The sequence below is a fragment of the Canis lupus genome, chromosome 7, assembly GCF_003254725.2.
Source record: "Canis lupus dingo isolate Sandy chromosome 7, ASM325472v2, whole genome shotgun sequence".
In the NCBI taxonomy this organism is placed as follows: domain Eukaryota; kingdom Metazoa; phylum Chordata; class Mammalia; order Carnivora; family Canidae; genus Canis; species Canis lupus.
Genome location: NC_064249.1, coordinates 38,964,217 through 38,990,251, shown reverse-complemented (window position 1 = coordinate 38,990,251; position 26,035 = coordinate 38,964,217). Strand labels below are relative to the sequence as shown.

The 26,035-nt window shown below is 48.9% G+C and overlaps 1 protein-coding gene and 1 long non-coding RNA gene across 5 annotated transcripts; one reads left to right on the top strand and one right to left on the bottom strand.

Moving 5' to 3' along the window:
* Positions 1-1,059: 1,059 nt before the first annotated feature.
* LBR (lamin B receptor) lies at positions 1,060-22,321 on the bottom strand. 4 transcript variants are annotated; one of them, XM_025430696.3, is made up of 15 exons: positions 22,222-22,314; positions 19,421-19,606; positions 18,351-18,529; positions 16,821-17,024; positions 14,544-14,627; positions 14,107-14,302; positions 12,930-13,126; positions 11,304-11,358; positions 8,379-8,570; positions 7,689-7,792; positions 6,680-6,805; positions 4,934-5,102; positions 3,631-3,711; positions 3,411-3,533; positions 1,060-2,978 (listed from the first exon to the last, which is right to left on the bottom strand). In XM_025430696.3, exons 3-15 carry the CDS (start codon positions 18,513-18,515, stop codon positions 2,818-2,820), a joined length of 1,857 nt encoding a protein of 618 aa, XP_025286481.3. In that variant the 5' UTR covers positions 18,516-18,529; positions 19,421-19,606; positions 22,222-22,314; the 3' UTR covers positions 1,060-2,817. The 4 variants fall into 4 exon arrangements, with proteins under 4 accessions (XP_025286481.3, XP_025286482.3, XP_025286480.3 ...); XM_025430697.3 differs by lacking the exon at positions 22,222-22,314 and adding an exon at positions 21,510-21,698; XM_025430695.3 differs by lacking the exon at positions 19,421-19,606 and having other exon boundaries at positions 22,222-22,321.
* A 706-nt stretch (positions 22,322-23,027) lies between these two features.
* On the top strand, positions 23,028-25,672 carry LOC118355175 (uncharacterized). The gene is made up of 2 exons (XR_004817099.2): positions 23,028-23,186; positions 25,321-25,672. It is a non-coding gene; the product is annotated as an uncharacterized LOC118355175 (long non-coding RNA).
* Positions 25,673-26,035: the final 363 nt, after the last annotated feature.

Below are 26,035 nucleotides of genomic sequence, written 5' to 3'. Positions count from 1 at the left end.
CAGTCACTATGGAAATGCATTTTTGTGGCAGGACCTGTGCTGCAGAGCACCGAGCACGGAGCACCAAGCACCAAGCACCGAGCACCACATTGAGCAGGATCAGGATCTTCTGGGACCCCCGGGCCAGCCTCGTACCACAGGGTGCTGGTGGCCAGCTCTCTGCTTTAGAAGCTGCTGCTCAGAGCCCTAAGTCTTGCCCACACTCACTGCGTGGAGGAGGGCCTGTAGCCACACTCACAGCCCATCCTCAGCAGCAGGGGGAACCCGGATGGGGACCCATGCTCCACCGTCGGGAGCGTGGGCAGGGCAGGCCCACACCCCTAGCTAGATCCAGGAGAACTGCCAACAGGATACCAACAGCTTACCTTTGTGTCTATGAACTTGTACTCTCTGAAGGTAACCATCCAAAAAACACATGAGCCAGTTACACCCCACAGTCTAGAAAAGACTGAGACCGAATCTCTGTCAATTAGAAATTAAGAAATTGGCATTTGGTCCATTGCACTGGACCGTCAGAATTAGACGCAATTTGCTAATATGGTCCCTGAGTTCTGGAGACATCCGGCACGTGCTGCCTTTTCTCTGAGCCGTCCAAGGGTAAAGACCAAGGGAGGCACCTGGCTGTGGCCTTCTGACCCCACTGAGTGTTGACGCCGGGCCTGACACCCCATGTCCCACCAGGAGGAGGTACACATGGAAGGTGTCTGGTCTCCTCTCACGGACACACAAACACCTCACAGACATGCATGGTCTTTCCAATGTACATGGATGCTTTTGTGGCTCATCCAGACTCGTGCAAGTATGACTGAATGTGAGTGGTTTCTCTATTCTCTCAAACAAGGACAAACAGCCGGCCACCATCTGGGACCCAGGACCCTCAACTAAGCCCTTCAAGTTCCAGCCTTCTGCAAGCCTGATGCCAAGAGCCATGGCCCTGCACCCAGGTCGTCTCTTGGATCGCCTTCCCCTCTCTATGGCACAGGAGTGTGGAGGTGGTCACCTCCAGGCTCCTGTGTTAGCACCAACGACCCCAGAGTCACAGGCAAAGAGACTCTCATATGCAAAGAACATCTTTTTTATTTCCAACTTAAAACTTCATTACACTTGTCAAATGCGTCAAAAAACAAAATGAACCAAAAATCGTAGCTGATATCCAGAAAGACAGCTCTATGGTGGTAAGGGCTCTCTTTTCATTACTGGAGACTGAGTCCTTCTTCCTCCCCTACAGCTTCCTCAGTCAAGTACAGAACACGCTGGCACGCTCTTTCCGACACTGAGCAAAGCATAATAAAAAACTCCTGCTTCCATCAGGGTGAAGAAAACACAACTTCCCCCAAAACAAGATTTCAATACCACAGGACGTAGGATGCCAGAGCAAGCCAACTTCGTGATCACACACCTTCCAGTGGCTGAGCAGGACCAGTCGACACATGTAAATGTCGCGTGTGGAAAATGCATCATTAAAAACCCAAACGTATACACTCTAGATTCCCCTATATTTAAGATACTGAGAACAATTGAAATATAAAATTTTAGTGAGTTTGCTACTGTTCCATTCTAGGACAATTAATACTGAGACTGTATCAACTAGAATTTAATAGCTACAGCTACCCTACACACCTCTATTAAACTAAAATAGAGAAATGATTTTGAACTCTTATTTTTAGATGAACAGACTCCTAACAATAAACACCACCCTCTTTTACAGGGAGTAGCGTTTTGTGACTATAAGGAATGTACAAAATACAGTATGAATAGCATGATCCCAACAGTAGCAAAACCACGGTTTTATTTTTTTAAAGTCAAAAACATACAAAAATATTAGCCTGAAATGGCAAGTTTTCAAATACCAATCTGTGTAAAAATGTTTAAATAGTGATGTTACTGCAAAAATATATATTTATTCTATTTTTTTCTATCTGCAACAGTTTATAAAGGCAAACGAACACCTGCAATTGAGGTAGCGAAGCCAAATTCACAAACTTTGGATTAAGAAAATATCCTTCCTATGTTTTAACAGCATCTTTTATACAACGTTAAATGAATTCTAATGGTTTTGCGATTTTTAATTGACATGTATCACTTCATAAAACTTAATATAAAATACTGCAAATGTTTTTGTTAAAGAGATATTTCGTCCTGACAATTATTTCACATTCAAAATACTGTACAGAAAAATCTGAAGTCACCATATATTACATAAAAAGCTATGTATTTACATTTTCAAATGCAGTTCTGGAAGCTGGGGGTAAGCAAACTGCTCCTGGCGGTCTCCTGCATCAGTGGCTGCGAATGATCCCTCTTTATGGAGGGTGGTTCATGCAGGGCCTCTGTGTGCTTTCCAATCACAGAACTAGGAAATGACTCAATTCAAAAGGAAATGGATAAAAATTGTCTTCTCTGAAGGTAACAAGACAGAAATGTGCTTCAAAAGTAACAGCTGATTTCTGGTTTCATTTCAGTAACACCGACACAATCATAATTTGAAAATTCATCAAACTCACAGACATCTATGGTATTCTTTTCAGTGCAATTACAAGACTTTTGTTTTCAGATTTTTAAGGATTTTTAAGGTGGGATTTTCTTCCCACCAGAAAGCCAATTCTAACACCTTGACATTTTTCCTTATGTTGTTGTGATTTAATAATAATAAACATGGCTACGTTAAAAGACCACTTGGCTCCATAGTCCTGACCCGAAAAGAAAAATAAGATCCTGTCAGTGCAACAATGAAGACTGGTTCTAGAATGTTTCCTAGTTTCTGCAGGTGGAAGCCAGAGCTGCGGGAGCATCCAGTGCTGCATGGGGCCGGAGTGACTAGTACACGTAGGGGAAGATGCGGTAGGGCACCCGCTGGCAGTACTTCTCCCAGGCCAGGCCGTACTTCTTCCGACAGTGGCGCTCATCACGCGCTTCCCGGTGCACCAGCAGCACGGTGAAGTAGATCACGTAAAAATATGGCAGGACGTGCTTAAAACCTGTGGGTCGCCACCGCAGAGGAATTAGGTATTTTTATGATCCCAGCGCAGTATTTTCCCTGCTCTGACCCCCAAATCCTCTCAAAGTGAAGCATGAGATTGCTTCCTTTTTTCCAGTGATGGGGAAAGCACCCTGCCCCCAGCACATGGCAGACGTGGTGTCCGCAGCACAGACTCTCCGGGGGACAGCAAATGCCACGCCCGTCCTCCCCTCTGCCCCAGCCTTCGGGATCTCTGAACCCCAGTCAAAGCTCTAAACTCACTACCCTAGACTCGGCTTAGAAAGAAAGCTATCAGGCACAAGCTGCAGGTGTGGGAGTTGCTTCCGCCAGGGGCGCTCCCAGATGCTTTCGTTCCAAAGCACCCCCCTGCCCCTGCCCCTGCCCGTCACCCCCACACCACACACACCATGCCCCCCCACGCAGTGCTCACCACAGGGGAGGGACCACGCCAGGGCCATGATGAGATCACCCAAGTAATTGGGGTGGCGAACGAAGCCCCACCATCCACTAACTAGAAGATTTTTCCCTGTTGAAGTATGGATGGTTTTTAAATCTAGAGGAAAATAAAAATGTATTTATAATGACCTTTACACAAATAGAGACATAAAACCTACGTAATGCAGATAACATAAATATAAACCAATGCTTACGTGCAAGCTTCGGATCAGTGGGATTTTTCCGGAATGCGTTTTTCTGAGAATTTGCACATCGGAAGATTACATATCCACAAACTGTAATTTTTATAAAATTTCATGTTAACAATTTAGATATAACCTAATACTTAAACGCATCTCTAATTTCACTCCAATTATTTCTGTGCTCTGAGGAAATTTCCAAAGTACAGAATACTTTGAAAGGTTTTGAATTGTTCTTAAGAAATCAATCTCAATGTCAAAAGAAGAGAACTATCCTGAAATTTCACCATCTACCAGGGGAATGCAAAACCAACCAATACAGTTACATCGACAAATAAAACCGAATACAGACCAGGCTGTAATTACATCAAGCCTGGCGTCCTGTAGACTCAAGAATGTGGGGTGTCATCTGATGCTGTAGCACCTACGAGTCGTTAACATGGACGCTGCATGAATCACAAACTACAGCTCGGAGGCAGCACCAGGGTGCCCTGCATGTAACACTCGCCGAGTCCCACTGCAAGCCTACAAGCTGACTGCTTTATTTCAGATTTCAAATGTCTTGTGGGCTTTGACATATCACTGCCTATTAACCACCAGGTAGTCCGGCCTCCACCCGTGCTGAGCCACAGCTGTACCCCCCACTTGCACGACCACCCTGAGGGACACGCACACATGGTGATACTAAATCTTAATTTTAACTTTAACCAATGCCTTGAATTTCTTCTTCTGCCATGGGTGCTGGTTGGCATAGCAGACCTCGCTACCCTCGAAGCTCACGCTGATTTCCCCACCCTACCTCTGGGGCAGGCATTTAATAAACAGAGTAACAGAAGGAAAGCCAAGCTGATGCTGTACGCACCTGCCCATGCTGCCCCTCTGCCCTCCTCTTCCCACAATTCCCCACCACCTCACAATTTAGATCAAACACCCTATCCTCTATTGAGTCCACACCGCCTGGCATTCCCCAGAGAGCCATGCTCTCCACCTTCAGCACCTCACTTGGGCTGTAAATCCCCCCCACTGGTACGCTCACACCACACACGGAGTCAGAGCCCAGGCAGGGCTAGCACACAGGACCAACCTTCCTGCCTTTCAGGTGCCCAGCAGGGACAGCAAAGGGAAAGCCACCGACGGATGAAGCATCATTCTCTCTGAGAGACCAGAATTTTTCTGTATCACTCACCAATCACAAGCCACTTCAAACCTGAGCTAACTGTGGCCGCATGAAAGGGCGTGTTAGAACAACATGTAGATGCCAGAACACGACAGACTCAGCAACAACGCTCCATACATAGACACTGAAGACAATACTCACGTTTCAGAGCGATGATCAGGGAAGCCATGGGCCAAGACACTTCATTTGGATGGTTGACGAGATAAAAGGCTTGAAAGCTGTAGATAAACGGAACCCACACTAGGTCTCCAAAAGCCAGCATGAATCCAAACCCATCGTGGGTGATGTCCATGGTTGTCAACAATGCTTCCTGTGGGAAAGAGCGGGAAAAGCCATCGTTAAAGACCTTCGTGGAATGAAAGCTTCCAGACTTCAGGTTTACAAATAAAGCATGGGTTTCTAGTCAAATTCATACCGAGCTATGGGAGAAGACCCCAACCAAAAGTGTTTGAGGGGGGTCTCGGATGCTGCACCTGCCTACAGCCTCGCAGACACTCCCAGGAAAGTGCACTTTGTGTTTAATGACTCTTCTCCCTCCCCTCCTGACCCAGTGAGAAGGTGGGTCAGCCTCCAGCGGGCGCCCCACAGCAGCCAGATGCCACAGGAATTCCTTAACTGGAGCCCTTTCCTCCAGAAGGCTGTGGTACTGACAACACACGGCCCACCCCCGCCCCCCGACTGCACCCCTGCACCCCCCCCATAAGGACCCGCCTTCCCAGCAGCCGTCACTCCACTCAACAGAAGATGTGTCAAAAGTTCCAGAACATCAACGTCCAGCACTGCACGTCAGAAAGCAGCCAAGAGGAAAAACTAGAATTACTAATCACTGAAAAGCTACCAGAAAGAAAGTTTTTTAGAAAAGCCTCTGAGGTGATGAAGCAACAGGGAAGCATCGTTTGGCCTCCATGACTCCAACAGCAGGAAGGCCATGTGCCCAGAAGACCAAGTTGCTTTTAGGATCAAGGTTTTCTTTCCAAAGCACATCTCCCCAGGCACTCAGAGAGCAGGGCCCAGGGCTGAGCAGGAGGCAGGACTTGAGAGGAACCGTGACCCGGATTCTTGTAACTGAGGCCCACTGGCCACAAACTGCCCCTGCCCTCCCAAAGACAAGGAAGATTCCTGAAAGACCAGCATCAGGCTTTCCAGTGGCTCTGACAGTGCTCTCTGCAGCCAGCCTGGCGCAGGCCAGGGGCGATGCGCTGGTGACCCCACCACAGGGCCTGCAGAAGCCCCTTCAGACACCAGCCACCAACACACCATCACGCAAACTTGCTCTGGGACGAGAGAATGTCAGCTGCCAGTTGTTTTTGCAAACCGAGAGAAAACTCAAGTTGGAACCAGAGGCACAGATTACAAGGACACCAGGAAACTGGTAAAATGAGTCTAAGATGGGCCCAAGGAATACATGATCCTCAAGGAGCAGAAAACACAGATGGCTTCTCAGCATGAGGAAAGCCACATGTTAGGAACTTGGCCTGACTTATACTGGTTTCCTCCATTATCATGACTTCTTTCTACCCATTTAGTCACAGCGGTTGTGTTTTGCAACACCAACAGTGGGCCCCAGGATGTAAGAACTGGCTGCCTCCTGACAATCCAAAAAGTATTATCCTAATCCAGTGACACTGCATCAAATGAAGGTGGATGGATACATTGATTAAGAAATTGAGACTGATTTATATCAACTGGCCACATCTGCAGAGCCACAATCTACAGATCTTAAGTATCGCACACTAGGGAGCAGCTGACACACATGGAAATTCCCACTTGCATGTGTTGGCTCAAGGTGCCGCGTGGACGGACACCCAACCTGCTCCTCAGCAACAGCCTGAGAGGGGTGCCCCCTCCAACCCCGGGCAGGAGGCCAAGGCTCCTAAAATGAATTACCTCATTCCAGAGAGCGTCCACCACGTACAAGAGCTGGAAACTGTTAACCAAAATCATCGCTAAGGATGGAGCAGCTTGATCCTGTAGTTTCATCTCAGCCAAAAGCATCACCAAGTTCACAACCACCTAAAAGAAAAGGGGCAGGTACCATCTCGAAGTGCCTCCCCAGAGCCTTAGCTACCATGGCAGGAGACAGTCACCGTCACTTCACTGCTGAGAAAGCTGCAGATGCCACCTTACCACGCAGCAACCTGCAGAGCCAAGATGAAGGGGGGGAGACCATGAACCCAGATGTGATGCTCCAGGAAGGACACGTGGTCACCTCTGCAGTACTCTTGTCAAAAAAGCATCATCACTCATGCAGTCATGAGAAGACAGCAGCCCCTACACAGCACAGGCCCAGCACTCTGCAAACGGCAAGGCCACATAAGCCAGGAAAGCCTCCGAGAGGCAAAGCCGGGTCACAACCCCAGGGACCGGGGGTCTGTGGAGCAAGGGTCCCGGGATAGAGACAGGGCAACAGTGGAAAAACAGGAAACCCAAACACAGTCTGTGGATTTAGCTGATGATACTGTAACGACGGTAATCCGCTGGCCTGCAGGATGCTCACTCGGGGAACCAGCGAGGTGCAGATGCCAATTATTTCCCCCACGGGTCTAAAATTAAGTCAAAATTCATTTTCTTTTCTTTTTAAAGATGAGGAAAATACATTTTTTCATACATGAATTCACCTACACAAATAACACATCCCTACATAAACAACTGATAAAATCAAAACAAACTCTTAGTTTTTTATAACCTACAACAAGAGGGTATCTGAACCCCACAGCCTCTATTTACAGGGACAAAATACTCCAAATACAGATCTGCAGAAAGCTATAATTATTCCTAAAAACAAAATTATTCCTAAAAACTTGCAGCTTAATCGAAATTATCTACAGTTTTTTCTAAATGCAAGACGACCATGTAGTCCTGAATAGAAATTTTAAAGAGAAGAAGACATACGTACCCATCCAATCAATCCAGGGCGCAGTTCACAAAAGTATTTGAGATCAAAAGTACCAATCCGAGGATTTAGTTCACGGCCAATGAAGAAGTCATAGATGGCATTTCCTGGAAAGGGAAAAGTCCTTATCCAAACAATACAGCAGTTGTGAAGCTTACAAAGAGCACTGCTGCATGCCGCCCAGGTCCCAGTCCAGCCGCTCAGGGTCTGGCAGGCGGCTGCGCGGGTGGGCAGGACGGACTGTGAGCTCCGGGTGGCAAGAAGATGCGTTCCCCTTCCAGAAGCAGCCAGGGCCTTTATGGCCAGATCTGCTTTTAGGGGACCCGGAGCTTTTTTTAAATGTAGACTCAAAATTTTCTAAAATAAGCAAGCTCATTTTACAAAATGTTTGAACACTTCAGGTCAGAATCAATCAATTTGTAATATCCGTGACTTGTCTTCTTTTTTTTAAGGCTGTTTACCATTTGGGCCTGAAAGGAGACTATCCTAACTTGTGATGCTGATGATAGTAAAACGTTGGTGACTGTACTCAAGTCACTAAAGTAAGAGGTCTTACCTGTCAAGTGACTGAGAAAAGAAGAGAATTGAATAGGAAAGAAGAAGAAAAATACTCTATTTTTTCCCTTATTGTGTCTTTTCTTTCCTGTGGGTTCTCCATCCCGCAGGGCTGGAGGGCAGGGCTGCGCTGCTCACCAGAGCTGGCGGGGGCCAGGGCGGCCGGGGGTGCCCATGCAGCCCGCACGGCCAGGTAGGTGCTCAGGGCCATGGCGAAGGTGGCAGCGGCCAGCGCCAGCGGCAAGAAGTGGCGGTACACGTAGTGCAGCTCCACACCCCGGCACAGAGCCGCCCCAACAGCCACGCAGGTCAACAGGAAGGCGTAGAACCCTTCAAGAAAGGGCAGAAGAGAACCGTTAGCCTGGGTTCCCAGGTCTCTATCCTGAGAAAAGGCTGCAGCGTCATCTTTTCAACGCTCACTTGCATGACTCAGGATCAGCAGCCAAGCGGCGTCCTGAGCCTGACCTTTCAACACGGGTCCCCTGGCTCTCAGTGTTTCAAGTATTTTAACATACTTGAGCTATTCTTTTTTATTAGGAACAGTCATCATGTGCTTTTAGTGAAGAGAGAACTGAAAAGTACATAGAAATTCACTATTAAAAAGCTGAGAAGGTTCTCAAAATTTACCTAATCCTAACCCTCAGGCCAAACCATGAACAGAACTATGCCAAACATACCTATAAAGTCTTTGGGGCAATCTTAACAGTTAAAAAATTGTAATTAGGGGCACCTCGGGGGCACACTCAGGTATCGGACTCTTCGTTTTGGCTCAGGTCGTGATCTCAGGGTCATGGGATCGAGCCCCCTGAGAGGTGCCTTGCCAAGTGCAGTCAGCTTGAGATTCTCTCCTTCTGCCCCTCCCTCCACCTCTCTAAATAAATAAATCTTTTAAAAAAATAAATCTTTTTTAAAACTTGTAACTATTTTCACTTGAAAATACCTTATCGGTAATGGTTTCAGAAGATCCTGGTTATATTGTATCCCCCAGAACACAGGTAAGAGGAGAGGCCACTGGGTGGGGCCTGTGGGCCCCCAGGGAACCCCTGCCCCCGCCAGCCCCCCTCAGCTCACCGGCAGCCCTGTCTCTGAGCTAAAGCAGCAGTTCCACTTCCAGGAACAAGCATCTACGAGAGCAGTGTTCTAAGTCAGCAAGTTACATTTGGACTAACAAACACAGAAAAGAGGTAGCTATTATTTACGTAAGAATTCTACAGATGAAGCTCTTAAAAAGCAAAAGGGTCAGCTGTGGTTTATAATTTAAATCCATATTCTCCACATACCAGGTTTAGTCCAAAAACTAACTTTTAGGTATTTAAACTTTTTAACTTTTTACAACATTCATTTAACTCTTATAAGCTTTATGAATATTAAAGACAAAGAACAACAGAAAAAGCAGCTTCCAGCCCCACAGCCCGTAGTATCTAGGGCTCTCCTTGACTCATAAGGGAGAAACCTCCTGAAGAGAAACCTAACGCTGGAACCAGTGAGAGAGAAGGATTGAGCAACTAGTCCACGGCTGCCACCCAGACACCGTGGCTGGTAGTGAAAGGGGAGTGAAAACAAGATCCCTTAGGAAAGAAGGAAATCCATGCCAAGGGAGAGCCTCTGACACAAAGATCAACAGGCCCGAAGGCAAAAATAACCCCCTCACCCTCCCTAGCCTGGGCCTACCAAGGGGGCAGAGTGTTAGAGATTCTGAAGCTGGTTCTCTGGTTCTAGCAGCAACAGATGTGGTAAAACTAAAATAAATAAAATACCTGACAGTAGCAGCAAGTGAGCATGAAGCAGACACACGGGTCAGCAGTGAGCGAGTCTCCATATTTTACACACTGGGCACAGGATGCATCTAAAATATCTTTGCCTGACCTTCTAGAACCCAGGATAATAACTTCAGATTGAGTAGGTGCTAGGTAAGTCATAGAAAAATGTACCCAGGGTTAGAAAAGTAAGTGACAGGATTAAAAATAGCCAAGAATTAAATTTATAACATAATTCCCAGGAACAGAAATCTACTCAATCATGCTGAAGTGGAAAATCACTGAGGGATAGCCATAACATACACCTAGTTCCTAAAAGCAAGTGAGCTGCACTTGATCAAAGTCTTTGCATGGCACGGGGGGACCCCCATCCTCACTCAGCACATCATCCCACCATGGGGGTACCTGAAGGTTCGGACCACACTCGGCCTCACCCACTGGTGCCCAGTCATGGACACCTCCTGCAGGCCAGTCACCATCCCACCACCGAGGGTCCCACGGGGAACAAGACAGGGTCCCCACTTCCCCATCCCCAGATGTTGGGAAGGCATCACCAAACAAACAGGAGAAGGGAGACAAATGATGAGCACAGGGTGACGTAGGGACATGTGGAATCACTCCACTGGACACCTGAAACTAATATGACACAGTATGTTCACTACACTGGATTTAAGATAAAATTAAGAACTAAAACCATGGGTGCCTGGGAGCTTAGTCGGTGAAGCGTCTGCCTTTGGCTCAGGTCATGATCTCGGGGTCCTGAGATGGGGCCCCACGTCCTGAGATGGGGCCCCCTGCTCAGGAAGGAGTCTGCTTCTCCCTCTGCCGCTCCCCCACTAGTGTTTTCTCTCTCTCTCAAATAAATATTAAAAAAGAAAAAAAACATAAAGTAAAATATAAAAGAGAAAGGGACCCAAGGGCTTCTCTGAATAGAGATGTGACAGGGATGAAGCAGCTCCATCGCACTTCGGGGACAGCTTTCCAGGCAGAAGCACTGTGGCCACAGCTGAAGGAGGATGGCGTGCTCCAGAATGGGACTTGCCGGGTCTGGCAGTGACCCAGGATGACCCAGGAGGATAAATACACAGACAAGTACAGTTACTTCAGTCAGCAATAAACACCTCTAGGAACATCAAACTCGGTGGCGGCAGAGGCGCCCGAGGGGCTGTCACCACACCAGGCACTGTGGGCTGGGGAGCCAGCGGCCTGTCCCCACTGGCAGCAACCAGCTTTGATACGCCAGAGAGCAGAGCGCTCAAGGGCTCTAAGCCATCATCAATTTGAGTGTTTAAAAAAGAAAAATCACCATTCAATCTATACTTGAGTCTTCTTCCATCAGCAAGAGGCATTCCTTCCACAACCTTAAAAGGGGGAAAAAAAAGGGTTTTTTAAATTTAAAATTTTAAATAGCACCACACTCCACCATCACATCCATCCTGGCCCTAGAAGGAAGACCACCTTTCAGTAGCAAAGGTGGTCACAGGTCCAAAGAGTTTAGTGGCGCGGCCAAACCCCACAGCAGCTGCTCAGGCATGAGGCTGTGGGATGATCCCCACACCCCGTCCCCCAGGTGCCACCGCCAACCATACGCACGGAGAAGCCTCTGTCTTGTCCACCCTGAGCTCCAGAGTCTCCAGGGACTTCCTGCTGCTCCCGAGGCAGGCTACCAGGCTTCCGTCCCACACAGCAGGGGTCCCTGTCCTCAGGCCCGCCACTGACTGACCCGTCCTCACAGACTCACCCGCTCTTCCATGCAAACATGCACGCTCACCCTGTCACTCAACCATTCCATGTGCTGCTCCATCTGCTCAGTAGTCACACACGTCACACCCACACAAGCACTTAAGAAACACACGTCTCCCACTGGATGAATTAAAAAGTCCACTATTCAGAAACGGTGTGATTCACTTTGAATACAAAGCGCTAACACGGTGTCATTTGTCTTGGGCTAGACCCTCTTCCCTTTCATCGGCTATGAAAGGGGATCCAGGGGAAGGGTCACACCCGGCTGGGATCACAGGTCAGCAGCATCCCGCCTGCTGACTTCAGGTGATCTATGATCCTATCCGGTACCAATCTAACACCACACTGGCCTGTGGTCTATAAATGTGTGAAAATATACACGTACATGTATATATAAAATCTTTAACCATCAAAACTGCTTTTCTTTTTAAATATTATCTAGTTTGAAGTAAGCTTACCTAAGTCAATCTGAATGTGCATTTTTACTGTATAGCTTTACCCTAAAAACGCCTGAGAGTTCACATCCCAAAAATCATCTCTAGAACCAATAAAGTTATGGGGAGACCCTGAAGTATGGAAGGTTTGCAGCCCCAACCTCCTCTATGGGTGCTCGCCGCAGCAGTAACAAGATCCTCTAGTGCAGAGCCCTAAGAATAAGATCTTTAAATGAACTACTTATTGCTCAGGGAAGCCCACATTCCTTTAAATATACCTGAGCATTCTAGGAAAAAAAAAGAAAGCAACTACACTCAGCAATTTAAGACACCACGTGAGTCTGAAAAGAACTTAAAATGCTCCTCACAACACATTTTTTTTTAGAAAGATGAGAATCGGAAACTTACTATATTGAAAAAAAAAGAAAAAAAGAAAGTAAGAAAAACCAAAGCTACAGACTAGTTTAAAATCCTGATCTGGCATCTGAAATAACACTGAGGGGAAGAAGGTCTTTCCTATTTGCTTTGGGAAGTGACGCAGGACCACCCCGCCTCATCGGGGGTTCATACCATTCAGACTTTCAGAAGCACGAGTGTCACAACAGACAAGAGCAGTGGCTTCGCAAATGAGGCAGCCCTGCTACTTCCTACCATGGACGGCTTCCGACCTCAAAACTACTGTCAACTTCCTTCTGGAAGCCCCAGGGTGGGTGGGGCGGGGTCCCCACAGCAGGTGCCCCCCAGCAGACACTTACCTTCCCAATTGGCAATATGTAGAACAGAGCCTGAAGGGAAAACCAGAAGAAGTAGATTGCAAACGCTCTGGTGTCCCACAACTCAGACAAAGCTGGCATAGGAGGCGGGAAATTCAGGAGACTGGGCTCCTCCTCTTTGCACAGCAATAGCAACAGGAAGAGGAAGGTGGGCAGGCCAAGCATGATGAGAAACACACCTGCAAACAAGCAGTGACCATTCAAGGCTTGAGGTTCAGTGCAGACTACCTCGTGTTTTCACTGTTTTAAGGCAGAACAGAAGGCTGGCTGACCATCTGCCACCCAGGGCCGCACCATCCCCAAGTCCACCCTGCCCTGCTTGCCCCATGGGTCCTCAGACAGCAGGTCAGCTGAGTCAGTGCCCAACAGCCAAACCCCACCTGGCAAACCAGGCTCTGACACACTTCACATCCAACCACCGCAGGAACAAACATATTGAGATTCCAGCAAACTAAAGATCAGAAAATCTAAAACTTACCAGCCTAATCGTAAAAAAGCACATTTTCTTTCCCTATGTTTCTAGCAATTAGGACCGCATGATGTTCGTGGGACACATGATGCTGGACACCACCATTCACAGCCCAGCTGGCCCACAGTTATAACTTCCAAAATACAAAGCAACGAAGCCAGGCAGAGTTTTGAACCAGTTGTCTAAAAGTATTTTCTTTGACTAGTATTTTCCTTTACGTAAAATCTCATCACTTTCAAATTACTACCCTCTTAATAACACTAAGCCTTTAAACACTTCTGATCCTGGATGCTCACACCAACCTGTCCAGCAGGTTGGGCAGACATGCTGACCCCATCCTGTGACCTAGGGGCTTTGCTGTGGTCAAGCTCTGTCCTCTTGGGCCTGATGAGTCCATCTTCCTGTCCCTACCTGTCCACCACCCTATCCATACACCTCCCACACAACCTTCCTTTTACCACTTGTCTGCATTTCTTTGTTCAAAACCTATTAATGGGTTGCTGCAAGTTTTAAGTACAGCTATATGGGCCCCCTGTCAACTCCAGGATGTCCTCAAAGATGTTCCCACCCCAGGACTCTGGACCTGCTGCTCCTTCTGACGGGAAGGCTCCTCTCCAGGTTCCACGCCACCAGTCACTGCCCCGCTGCCCCGCTACACCCCGCTACACCAAGCCCCCCACCCCCACCTACCAGGGACTCCACCAAACTCCAGGCTCTTGGGCTGTGTGCCCAGCACTTCAGAGGTTTTCAGTAATGTAGATCCTTTTGTTGGAACAATGTTTTCTTCCTTAGAATCTATGTCTTTTAATTTGATCTCCTCTCTTCTTGGACGAAGGCTATACTGTGTAGACATGGACCTAATTTCTTCCGACAAATGGAATTTTTCCTAATTAAGAAACAGAAAATACTAAACATTTATAGTCAATAGTTATCATTAATGCTGCCACATTCCCTAATTCAGCATCTAAATATAGTCATTTACTAACAAGAATAAATTTGCTAAATTATAGTCAGTCTCAATTTAAGGACAGAATTTTAGAAAAGATAGTAAGAAAATACTATGCTGTACAGTGTGATCCTCGAGGGAAAGTCACACTAACAAAGAGATGAGAAGGGACACCCCGTACCTCAGCATTTCTGTGAAGCATGCCATCCCTCTCTGTGTGCTCGGGCTCCCCATTGTATCTGCTGATGCTGTTCCCAAAAGGCTTCTACGTTGAAGAACACAAACCATTGTAAACATAAGAATTGGACCTTATTAAAAAGACCAAGATGGCAAAAATTTGGTATTAGAAATCAAGCAACAAAACAAAGACAGCTTTGATTCTAAAGAATTTCAACATACTTCTGTTAAAAAGGGAAAGGAATAGATTAGAATTTCTCAGTCTCTAAAAGATTGGATTTCACAGCACAGATTTCTACACAAGATCTTTCATCTTTTAAACATAATGAGACTGAGTGTTACGATGTCACTGAGCCATAGCAGGTACTTAGGGAGCGCCACCAAGTGACCCACAGATCACCTGCCTCCTTGCTAGATTCCCACTGCCTGCTTTCTACAGGGCCCTCAGCTCCCTCTGCCTGGGTCTCCTTCCTCAAACCTGCATCCTATCAGGCAGTGGAGAGGATTCCTCATTGGACCGAATGGTGCAAATCTGTTAGTTTGCAAAGATTTTCCAGGCAATGCTTGGCTGAAATCTGTCACTTTGCTCCTTTCTCCATCACTGACAAATTACAACGCTAATAAGCCAAGAGGAGGAAAGCAAGTTAAAAGTGTCCTTGGGAGGCGGGCTGGCAGAGAGAGGGCCACAGTGAGATGGTATCAGGTTCCAGCTCAGATCAGGGTCAAGCTAAGCAGTGTAAACATTCAACGTACACTTAAATCTACCCAAGCGCCAGTGAGTACTCAGCAGCCAACGGAGCCGCGTAAACACCACACTCCACTTCCAGCAGCCAGCATAGAGTCCACAGCAACAAGGTGGCCCAGTACCACAGCTGGTCAGCCAGCCCCAAACTATGCGGCTGCAAACTGCCAGGATGCTCATGCAGGGAGGCCAGCGACTGCAAAAGGTCACGCTCAGGCAGCCATGTGACCATCAAAGCTACATGCAGCACAGGTCCTTCCCACACAACACACCGTCCTCAACTCCAGGGTGGGCATGCAGTGCCCAAGGCGCTGCTGGTGAGGAACACAGCCAGTGTTCCTGAGGCACCAGGACTCTAAGGTCACACTGTACACACAGAATGGTCACTACATGCTAAACACGAAGAAATGACAGGGAGTAGCATGCAGCCTGTTCCCTAACCTGAGTCACCTGACTGGCTGTGAGAACCGCTTACATGGAATGCTCGAGCTCACCAGCCATCATCAAAACACAAGGTAGAGCGCTGAGCTGACAATCTCTGCCAATCAGATTGACAAAATATATATATATATTATTATAAATCTCAGGATGAGAAAATGAAATAGGCATTCACACACCAGTGATGTTGGCATAAACCTTCTTGAAGCAATTTGGCCACAAATCTGCTCTACCATCTGACCTAGCAGTGCCATTCCTAAGAATTCATCTTAAGGAAAACTTCACAACAGTGAAAATTTAGAGAAAAATCTAAATGCCTATCATCAATAAGGAAGCTGATGTTAACAATCAGGTCACATCTGTATGATTTACAGTATAGCCGAACAAGAACATATAGCAAACCATGTACAAAAATATAATACAGGTTATTCCCAATATTTTAAAATTTAAAAATCTGACTATAAAACAGTATGTACACAAAGCCAGTTTTTTAGGGTTATTAAAAATCTGTGTGCACTTTCCCAGAAAAGAGATAATATTAAGTGAACAAAATAAAAGATCATCTGTATTCTATCCTTTTTCCTCAAAATCATTTCCATCTGGCGTATGTACAATGTAAGATATCCAGTGCAAGGACCTACGGGTTCTGTACATGGATGTCTCTAAGCTTCAACTTGGACAATGATTCCCCTAAAGTTATCGTCTTGGAATAGGGCAAGTGGTCAAGTGTGATGATGTGAAGACACCACAGATATGTTTCCCTATTTTATACACAAACTTCTATAAACTATAAAACTTTTTCAGGTCTACCTACAATATACCTCTATGTCAAATTTAAACACTGCTTTTTTAAAAACCATGATATTAAACAGCACCCTCATAACAGCATTTTTCCCCCCCTGGTATTAAGAGCATTATACTTCTATTCTTCCATTTGTTTATATCATCCTCCAAAGTCATCACCCAGATGCACTGTTTCCTGGGCCCTTTATTCGACTCACTGCAAACAGTGTGAGAAAACAGGCCCCCAAAGCAGGAGGCACTTTTGGAGGGAACCCTGAATAAGGGGAAAGGCCCCTCCACCGGCCCAGGACCACGCACCAGCACCAACGGGGTCAGCTTCACTTCAAGCACCTCCTTCCTCATTTCCTTCATGTCGGCCTGGTGCGAAGCGGAGGCAGATCGGCGGGAACTTCTCGGTGGTCGACCCGGGGATCGGGAGCGCGATCTGGACCTACTCCCTCGGCGTCTGGAGGGAGAACTGGAAGTTGAGCCACTTTTCCTTTGTCTGAAGGAAGTTAAAGGCTAGAGAGGGACAAAAAGGCAGAGCTTTAGCATAGAACAGACCTGAATAAGATGAGGGCATAAAGGTGTGGCCAGTACGGACTCCACCACTGCCCTGGGCATTGAGGCCTCCAAGGGCCTGCCGGATAGTGGCCCACCTCCCACAGGACACGTGTGGCCTGTCCACTCCTGACCCTCCTCATGGATGTGCCCAAACAAACCAGCCATGTGCTTTCCTGAGAGTACATACAGGGAAAACAGCTACCACAGACTGAGTCAAACCGAGATGAGGGGACACACAAACAGCATGCAGTAACAAGAAACCCAACCCCCCCCCCCCCCCCAGGTACAATCTGAAGGCGCATAAAATCTGCAAGGCTGGATTACTTCACAGCGCTTCGCACTGCCCTCTTCTTTCCCACCCGATTCTGTGTGGCCAGGGAGCTAAGAATGGCTTCACATTTTGTAAATGATTGCAAACAAAAGCAAAAGAAACATGAAACTTTGTGACACATGAGAATTACTTGAAATTCTGGTTGCAGTGTTCATAAATAGTTTTATTAGAACACAGCCACATCCATTCACTTCCAGACTGCCTGGAGCTGCTCTCACACTGCAGAAACCACAGGGCCCATAACGCCTAAGATATTTACTATCTACCTCTTTGTTCAAAAACTTTGCCAACCCCGGCTAGAGTACTTAAACTGTGGTTCAGGCTGTGGGTTCAAGAACTGTTTCTTACTGATCCACAACAAAAAATGAAATTGAGGTTGGACTTTTAGAAATGTTTAGAGCATTTCGACAAAGTAATTTCATGCCTACTGAATCAAAGGGTACAAAGTTAGGGCTTTTACTTTGTACATCCTTTTCCATGTGTCTAGTAAGTTATTTTTATGGTATTTTACATAAGCACTTCTACACCATGGATCAGATCATTTAAAGCCCAAGCCCCACTGAGAGGCCAAGAAGCTCCAGGCCAGACCTAAATCTAATTGTCACTCTCCTGATTAAATCCTCCGTGATCGGGATGAAGCCCAAACCCCTCCAGTTCTGCTCCCATTGAACCCTTGGCTGGTCCTCACCCCCACCCCAAGCCTTTGGCCAGAGTGTGACCTCCATCACCCAGGGCTTCCCCATCTGGCCTCAGTGCCCACAAAGGTGTCTCCCTGAGACCCAGTTCCGCCCCACCCCAGTGTGCGCCAACACCACCCACCAAACTTCCCTCACCAAAGGCATTTATCCCAGCGCCTCCAAACAGAGCCAGAGGCGACTGCTCTATGCCAACAAGCCCCCCATTGGTTATGTCCCCTTCCTCTGAGCAGACTGGCTGACCACAGGGGCACCGACCTTGATATCATTCTCCTTCAGCTCAAGCTCAGTGCCATCTTTGTACTGTACGGTGTAGAGCTGCGAGTGGCTGTCATGGCTCAGAATTTCCACTTCGTAGTAAAGCGAACTCCCCGGCCACCGACCTCTCACCACCTCGCCATCAGCGAATTTCCTACTCGGCATCTTCAGGACTCAGTCTGGTTGAAAAGAAAAAACAAGGAGTTGCTGCATACGCACTTACATGTGTCTTTTTTCACAGAATAAACACTAAAACAACTTTCCAACTGGCCAACATTTTTGGACCAGAAACACCTCTGGGCAGGGGTAGGGGGAGAAGGGGACGTCCAACCCCTTTGTCCAAAGGTGAGAATATAGTGTAAAGCTGTTAACTGTTTTTTTCAAGGACATAAAAATTGGCAGCAGGAAATGGCAAGGGTTGGGATACACAGAGGCTGTTCTTTCTGCCAGGACATAAACCTTCTGGGGTCACTTTACACAGGATGATGTTGCCACCATGTCGCCTGCCAGTGATATGAAAATGCAGCAGGACATAAAGGCACCAGGTGGTTTGCACTCTGCAAAATCTATCACCCAAGTGACCAGACATCTTGCTGTTCAACAAGACAGTCAACAATTAGGTCCATTTTTTCATTTATAAATTCGCATATGGGGGCGCTTGGCGGGCTCAGATGGTAGAGCGTGCAACTCCTCATCTCTGGGTTGTGAGTTCAAGCCTCACATTGGGCGTAGAGCTTACTTCAAATAAACTCTAATAAGAAACCAACCATCTGGAAAAATCAAGGATATACAATTAACGTTACTACAACCCACCAACAAGGAGAAAAATAATTCCAAACTCATAATGAAGAGCAAACTGGGGGTGCTTAAATAAAGTTTTTAAGTCTTACAGCTAAAATACAAATTCTACCAAACAAGTCTGTGGGTACCCGGCCTTCATCCTGGTGCAGCTCTCAGGGCTGCAGCAGACACCCACCCTCATTTTAACATTCTTTTGCACACGGCCCCCAGAGCCGCCTTTCCACCACACTCTGAGAAACCACGCATGATCCGCAGGAATTGCCACTTACAGGGGGCCTGCTGGCCACCCTCCTCCAATATCAACTGGTTGCTGGGCGCTTCCAGCTCTCAGGCCGCACGGTTTCCCTGTCCACGGAGTTACAGATTCCCACTTCCACGTGACAACACCGAGTGCCTCCAACTCTCCGCACCGGCAGCTGAACCAGCGGCTGGCCTCGTCTAAGCAGCAGACAGTCCTGCAGAGAAATGCTCCCCCAATGACCTTCCTGTCGCCAGCTCAACAACCTGATCGGCCGTCTGGGCACTAAGCATTCCTCCTCACTCTTCTCCTGTCCAGAGCCGCCGACTGTACAACGCCTGCCGTGTGGGCCCCCCCAGAAGCTCTGGAGTTAAGAAAGGACAAAGCTGCATTACCCCACCCCTCCAGGGGGAAACCTTTCATAAGCACATTTCTTCACTGTTAATTGCCTGAGAAAATACTTCACAAACTGCACTTGTTTAGAGATAGTAGGGAGGCTGGGAGATGAAAGCAAACACAGCCACTCAGCCAGTGATTAGAGGGTGTCCATCCATTACCCACCAGTGTAGAAGGGGCCCTGCCCGCACCCACCTGAGATAGCATCATCGTAGGCTAATGAAGGGGTGTGGGCGAGGGTGAGAGGATGAGAGGAGCCAGAGGCATTGGGGCTGACTCACACCTAGCTGAGGAGGCACCGGAGGGGCACCTCGCCAGTGGAGGCAGTGGATGCCTGGGGACACAGAGAAAGGGCACAAAAAGGAAGGTGACAACAGCAAACCTTGTCTGTTTCAACATTCAGGTCCGAGAACCTCCAAGTACTAAGAAAGAGGAAGGAAATGTGCCCTCTTCTCTCTTGCCCCTCCTCCTCCCTGGACCCCCTAAAATCAAACCACTGTTACTGGTACTGATTCTCTGATGCTGGTCAACCAGGGTTTAAAGAAGACAACTATATCTGACTACATGAAGATGCCATTCAAGTTTCAAACAACTCTCCACACATCTGAAATCCAGTCCCTCAGAACTTTTAAAAAGGCCTCGGAACAGATACTGCACCTTTCTGAACACTGATTTATTGGCATCTTTCTATTACTCAAGTAAATCTTTTAGGTTAGGGTGCCTGGGTAGCCTTGTGGTTGAGCATCTGCCTTTGGCTCACGGCGTGATCCTGGAGTCCTGGGAGAGTCCTGCATCGGGCTCCCCCTGCAGGGAGCCTGCTTCTCTCTGCCTATGTCTCTGCCTCTCTCTGTGCCTCTCATGAATAAATAAATAAAATCTTAATTAAATAAATATTTTGGGTTACAGAAATTAAGATACCTGGTGAATATCTGTTAGGTCACTATGCTTAATTTTTTAAAAAGATAACAAAGAACTGGGACTTCATAGTGATGTTTCACATGGTGGCCAAGAAAGAAAACCCAAGCCGGCACTTTCCTTAGGAGACCACTATGGTATCAACAAATACCCCAAAAGATGAAACCACAGCATCATGTGCACCTCCACTTTGCCCAAGATCCTCCCACATTGTGACAGCGGGGCCACCTTCTAACAGGATCTCCTGCGGGAGTAAATGGGCCAGGTCTGGACACTCGAGCTTCACTGCCATCACACATCCTTCTAATGAGGGGCAGACACACGGACAAGCTTCTCTTAGAAGGGATGTTTCAGTCAAGGGTGGAAAGAAAAAATGTGTTTACTGAATACCACCTTCTCAGGCTTGTGGCTGTGAAGCCCCATGCTTGCTAACTTCTCAGTCAGCCCTGGAATCCTCACCCACTTGGGCTCCAATATGTTACTATTTATCAACACCACAGAGCACTGCTGATCAGAGACCACAGTGTTACACGGTCTGTGGTCATCTTTCCCTCACTTTTCCAAACCAGTCCAGATAGGGCAGAAAGGGGAACTTGGAGAAGTCTGACTGCCTCCCTTGCACACCTGGGCCCAAGGTCGGCCCACTAGGCATACCCTGGCCTTGCCCCCTGCCCCCTGCCCCCTGCCCCATGCAGGAGGCCAGGGTAACACCACAGCCCCGGCCGCCGTCAGGTCAGGCCGGGGAGGCTGACCGAACCCCCTAGGTAATGCAAACACCCCAAGGTGAGGCCCGCTCCCCGGAGGCTCACTCTTCTCCCTCCTCCCCGGGCAGCTCTCGGAAACCGGCTGGAGCAGCTGCCCGTGCTCTGTCCACACCCGGCGTCTTCCTGCCCCGCAGCAGGGCCCGTCCTCCCGCCGCCAGCACACGGGGCACGGGGCACGCGGCGCGGGCTAGTGCGGCAGGTGCGCGCAGCCGCCAAGGACCTCAGGCCGTAGAGGGGCCCCTTGAGACCGTGGGACGGTGTCGCGACGAGGACTTTGTAAAGATCCTTAAGACGCTGAAAACACAGGGTCGAGCACGCGCAGCCCGCCGCGCTACCCGCGTTCGGAGCGTGAGAGCCGCGGGCCGGGAGACGGCGAGCGCGGACGTCAGAGCATCCCCCGCCCCCGCCCCGGCCCGGCCCCGGCCCGGCCCCCGCCCCGCGCGCCCCTCCCCCGGCCCCGGCCGGGCCCCCCTCCCCTCCCCCCGCGTCCCCGCCCGGCCCGCCGCGGCCGCACGCAGGCTCCAGGCCCCCCCGCCGCCCTCCCGCCGACGCCGCCGCCGCGCGCCCAAAATGGAGGGAGGCGCCGGCGATCTCCACCTCCGCTCCACTTCCGCCGCGGCCCCGCCGACCCCCGCGGGAAAGCCCAGGCCGCGCGTCCCCGCCCCCGCCGCCCCCCACCCCCCGCCCCCGCCTCCCGCTTCCCGCCCCCGCCCCCGGAGGCCGCTCGGCGCTGGGCGGCGGGCGCGGGGACGCTCACCTGCGCCGGGCTCCGGCGGGACGCGAACGGCTCCGGGACACCCGCCCAGCAGCACCCGCCCAGCAGCACCCGCCCGCCGCTCCGCGCGCACGACGCCGCCCGCCCCGCGCGCACCCGCACCCGCACCCGCGCGCCCGAGCGCGCCCCCGCCCGCCCCGCCCCGCCCCCGGCGAGCCCGCCCCGCGCTCCCATTGGCCGCCCGGCCTTTTGAATCGTCCCCGGCGCCGCCCATTGGCTGTGCGCGTGGCGCGGCTGCGGGGGCGGGGCAGGCGCGGAGCCGGGCCGAGGGCTCCATCCGCCCGCCGCCCGCCGTATCTGGGCGGCCCAGGCGCCGCGCCCCCGCCCCGCCCCTGCGCCCCCGCCCCGCCCAGCCGTGCCCCGCGCGCTCCGGAGAAAGATAATCGCTACCTGCCCAGGAGTCCGTCAGTTCGCGCGGTGCCGAGTCCGGGCCGACTGTCGCGGGCGGCAGGTGCTTCCCGCCAACTCGCAGGCTGAGCTCTCCCGACCGCGAGGGCGGCTGCGGCCGGCCCGCCCCGACGGCCCCTCCAGGGCTCCGGCTCCTTTGTCCCGGCGGCGGGACCCGGCCTGGGCCGCGAGCGGGTGGGGGGCGCAGTGACCGGAGCGTGGGCAGGGGTGGGGCGGGGGGCGCAGTGACCGGAGCGAGGGCAGGGGTGGGGCGGGGGGCGCAGTGACCCGAGCGAGGGCAGGGGTGGGGCGGGGGGCGCAGTGACCCGAGCGAGGGCAGGGGTGGGGCGGGGGGCGCAGTGACCCGAGCGAGGGGCAGGGGTGCCGCGGGGTCTGGGGAGCCAGGGGGCCGGGGGTCCTGGCCGCAGGTGCCAGAAAGTACGCCGTTAACATGTGACCGGCGACAGAGAACTCTTGCCTTGTGCGCCCGGCTACCACCCGCCTCCCACAAGGCTGGTGTTAATTGGCCTCCAAAGCGGCGATCGATAACTCGGAATCTGGTATGGATCCTATAGCTTTTTGTGCCTCAAGTTATCATCATCGGTTGGTTGGTTTCCTTACTCTGAGGTCGAGAGTTTAAAGAAGTCCATTGAAGTTCCCCGTTTTGCAGTGTGGTCTTCAAGTACTTCTTAACCCAACTACTAGGTTAGCCTAACTTACTGGTAAATTTAAGTGAATGTCAAAAACTCTGTCAGTTAAATTATAATAATAAACAGGCTTTTCCTGTTGATGGCACAGCTTCACTCGCAAGAGTTCTCATTTTCTAACAGTTATGAGCTACAAAACACTCAGTTTACTACTTTAAAAAAAAAAAAAAGCTATTTGAGCTTTCTCAGTCATTCACATCCAGTGTGAAAGCTTTTATCGGAGCCTTTCCTGAAAACAAGTCCTGACATCAAACTGTCTTCATTGTTGTGGAGTTTTCTTGGAGATCTGAGCTACAAAAATGGACATTGCACTCCAAAGTCAAAAAACCTGATTTTTGGCAAAGCCATGGACCCTGGTTGTCTAACGTTTAAGATAATATCAACCCTGCCTCATTTTTTTTGCAGCAGATGACCCAGAAATGGGTACCTATCCCAGGTCCAGGGGGCCCCAAGATAGACTTTATTCCTAATGGCCAAGCAGTGCTACTCTGTTCTCATCTGCCCTGCCCAGAACCAAGATTTCACTGCCCTTCCCTTGAAATACGCATTTCCTGGATCATTTCCGTTTATGAGACAAAAGATTCTCTTAAACACACATGTTGCATTTTCAAAGTCAGGTTTATAAAAGCCTCATAACAAAATGAAATTAAAAGATTGTAAATCACTAGAATGAGCTGAGCTAACATTTTACCTTATAAATTACCAAAAATATTTTTCAAAACAGCTGCTTCTGACATCAGAGAAACAAAGCAATACTTATTTATTTCTAGCTAGTGGACTGAGGTGTGTTGTGAAAAATCAGATTGATACATAGGCTACTTCCTCAATAAAGGAATAATTGGTATTTTCCTCTCATTTTTCTTACAAAAACTACTTAAAGTGTGTATATTTGGGAGTAGAGAATTTCCAGGGTTTGTTCTCAGAGAGATGTTCATCAATCACATGTAGCAAGTGTGGATTTTCAGAATATATAAAGTCAGAGTCACTTAAAGAGCAGAGTCTTGGATGCCTGGATGGCTCAGCGGTTGGGTGCCTGCTTTCAGCTCAGGTCATGATCCTGGGATCCAGGATTGAGTTCTGCATTGAGCTCCCTGGGAGGAGCCTGCTTCTCCCTCTGCCTGTGTCTCTGCCTCTCTCTTTCTGTGTGTGTGTGTGTGTGTGTCTCTCTCTGTCTGTCTCTCATGAATAAATAAATAAATCTTTAAAAAAAAGAGCAGAGTGTTGGCACTGCTGTTAAGGTAGCAGTGAGTGGCACAGTGCCCTCCCACAATCTGCAAGGAAAGTGAGGTAGTGGGGAAGCAAAGCCCACCGCCTGGCCACTGACAGAGCCAGAGACCACACGTGGGGCCAGGAAATCTCATGTGGGAAACCCAGGAACCTCCTTGCGGTGTGATCGCTCATGGAGATTCTCTGCTTTAGCTTCCCAGAGGATCTGGGCTGTGAGGACTGAAACAGTTCTTTTGGGAAGCAGGTCTAGGCACAGTTTCACATGACGTGAGGAAGCCCATTTGGACTCTTTCGGTACTGTTTTGTTGAGGCTGTTTTTAGCGATTTTATTTATTCATTTATTTGAGAGAAAACAAGCAGAGGGGGAAGGAAAAGTAGGCTGCCCGCTGAGCAGGGAGCCCCACCAAGGACTCGATCCCAGAACCCTGAGATCATGACCTGATATCCAAAGGCAGACACATACCCAACTGAGCCCCCAGGCGCCCCAGTCCTGCTTTATAAGGGAGAAGCTGTTAGATAGACACTGGAGCGCGGAAATCATCATGACACGGACGTATCCCAGGGGCCATCTGATAGCACATTCCTACTGAAGTTTGATCTGAATCATTTCTACTTACACAGAATCGGAGTTTGTGGTTACCACGATCAAGGAATTAGGTCCATCTTGATAACGACTTTGTTCATCCTTATTTGAAACACTTACACTTACATATATTCATAGCACTTACCTGCTTCTTTTTTCTTACTATTTCACTATCAGAAGGGGAAGCTTTGAAAAGATAGACCCAAGAGCCCTGCTATCCTTGGCTTCGGTGGAAGAACTGAAACAAAGGAATATCTTAAGCAATTCAAGTATGAATATGTGATTTTTTTTTTCTGCCAAAATACTCAAGCTGTGCACTACTGAGAGCTGTTATATTCGAGCCAACTGTGTACAACTTTCACATAACTGTTGCAATTACATTCTGTCTGAAAACAGAATCACTTGCACTTACAGTCTTTTATGTATTCTGAATAAAATAATTCAACAGACCACTGTGCTCCAAATAGGTTTCGGGTTGTACAATCAGTTAGAATGCTCTTGCTTCAAATAAAGTGAAGATATAAAATAATTATGCAACTTTTATTTTAAATTCATGCAAATTTTAAATTCTGTTTAAAATAATAACATCCGTCTCAAATATTTTGTATCATCACCCTGGGACGTGTTTTACATAGATCCAATTGCACTGGATACTGTAGGAAAGAAAGATTACAGTGATCTAGTGAGTCTTCCAAGACTAGCACTGGGGAGGGAAACAGACAAGCAGTTCTTCAGAGCCCAGACTTAGGGCATCAGAATTAAAAGATCCCTGGAGGAGGGCACCTAGGCAGCTCGTTGGTTAGGCCACCGACACTTGACTTGGGCTCAGGTCATGACCTCAGGGGCATTAGAGCCCCGCCCTGGGCTCTGCAATAATCAGCGGGAAGTCTGC

Excerpts from the sequence above, each read along its gene's own strand:
- LBR (XM_025430695.3), bottom strand. The coding sequence starts at position 18,515 with ATGCCGAGTAGGAAATTCGCTGATGGCGAGGTGGTGAGAGGTCGGTGG. Across the intron at positions 6,806-7,688 it reads GCCCTGGATTGATTGGATGG|GTGGTTGTGAACTTGGTGAT; the intron begins GTACGTATGTCT and ends CTTTTCTTTTAG. Across the intron at positions 3,712-4,933 it reads CCTGATCATCGCTCTGAAAC|TTTGTGGATATGTAATCTTC; the intron begins GTGAGTATTGTC and ends TAAAAATTACAG.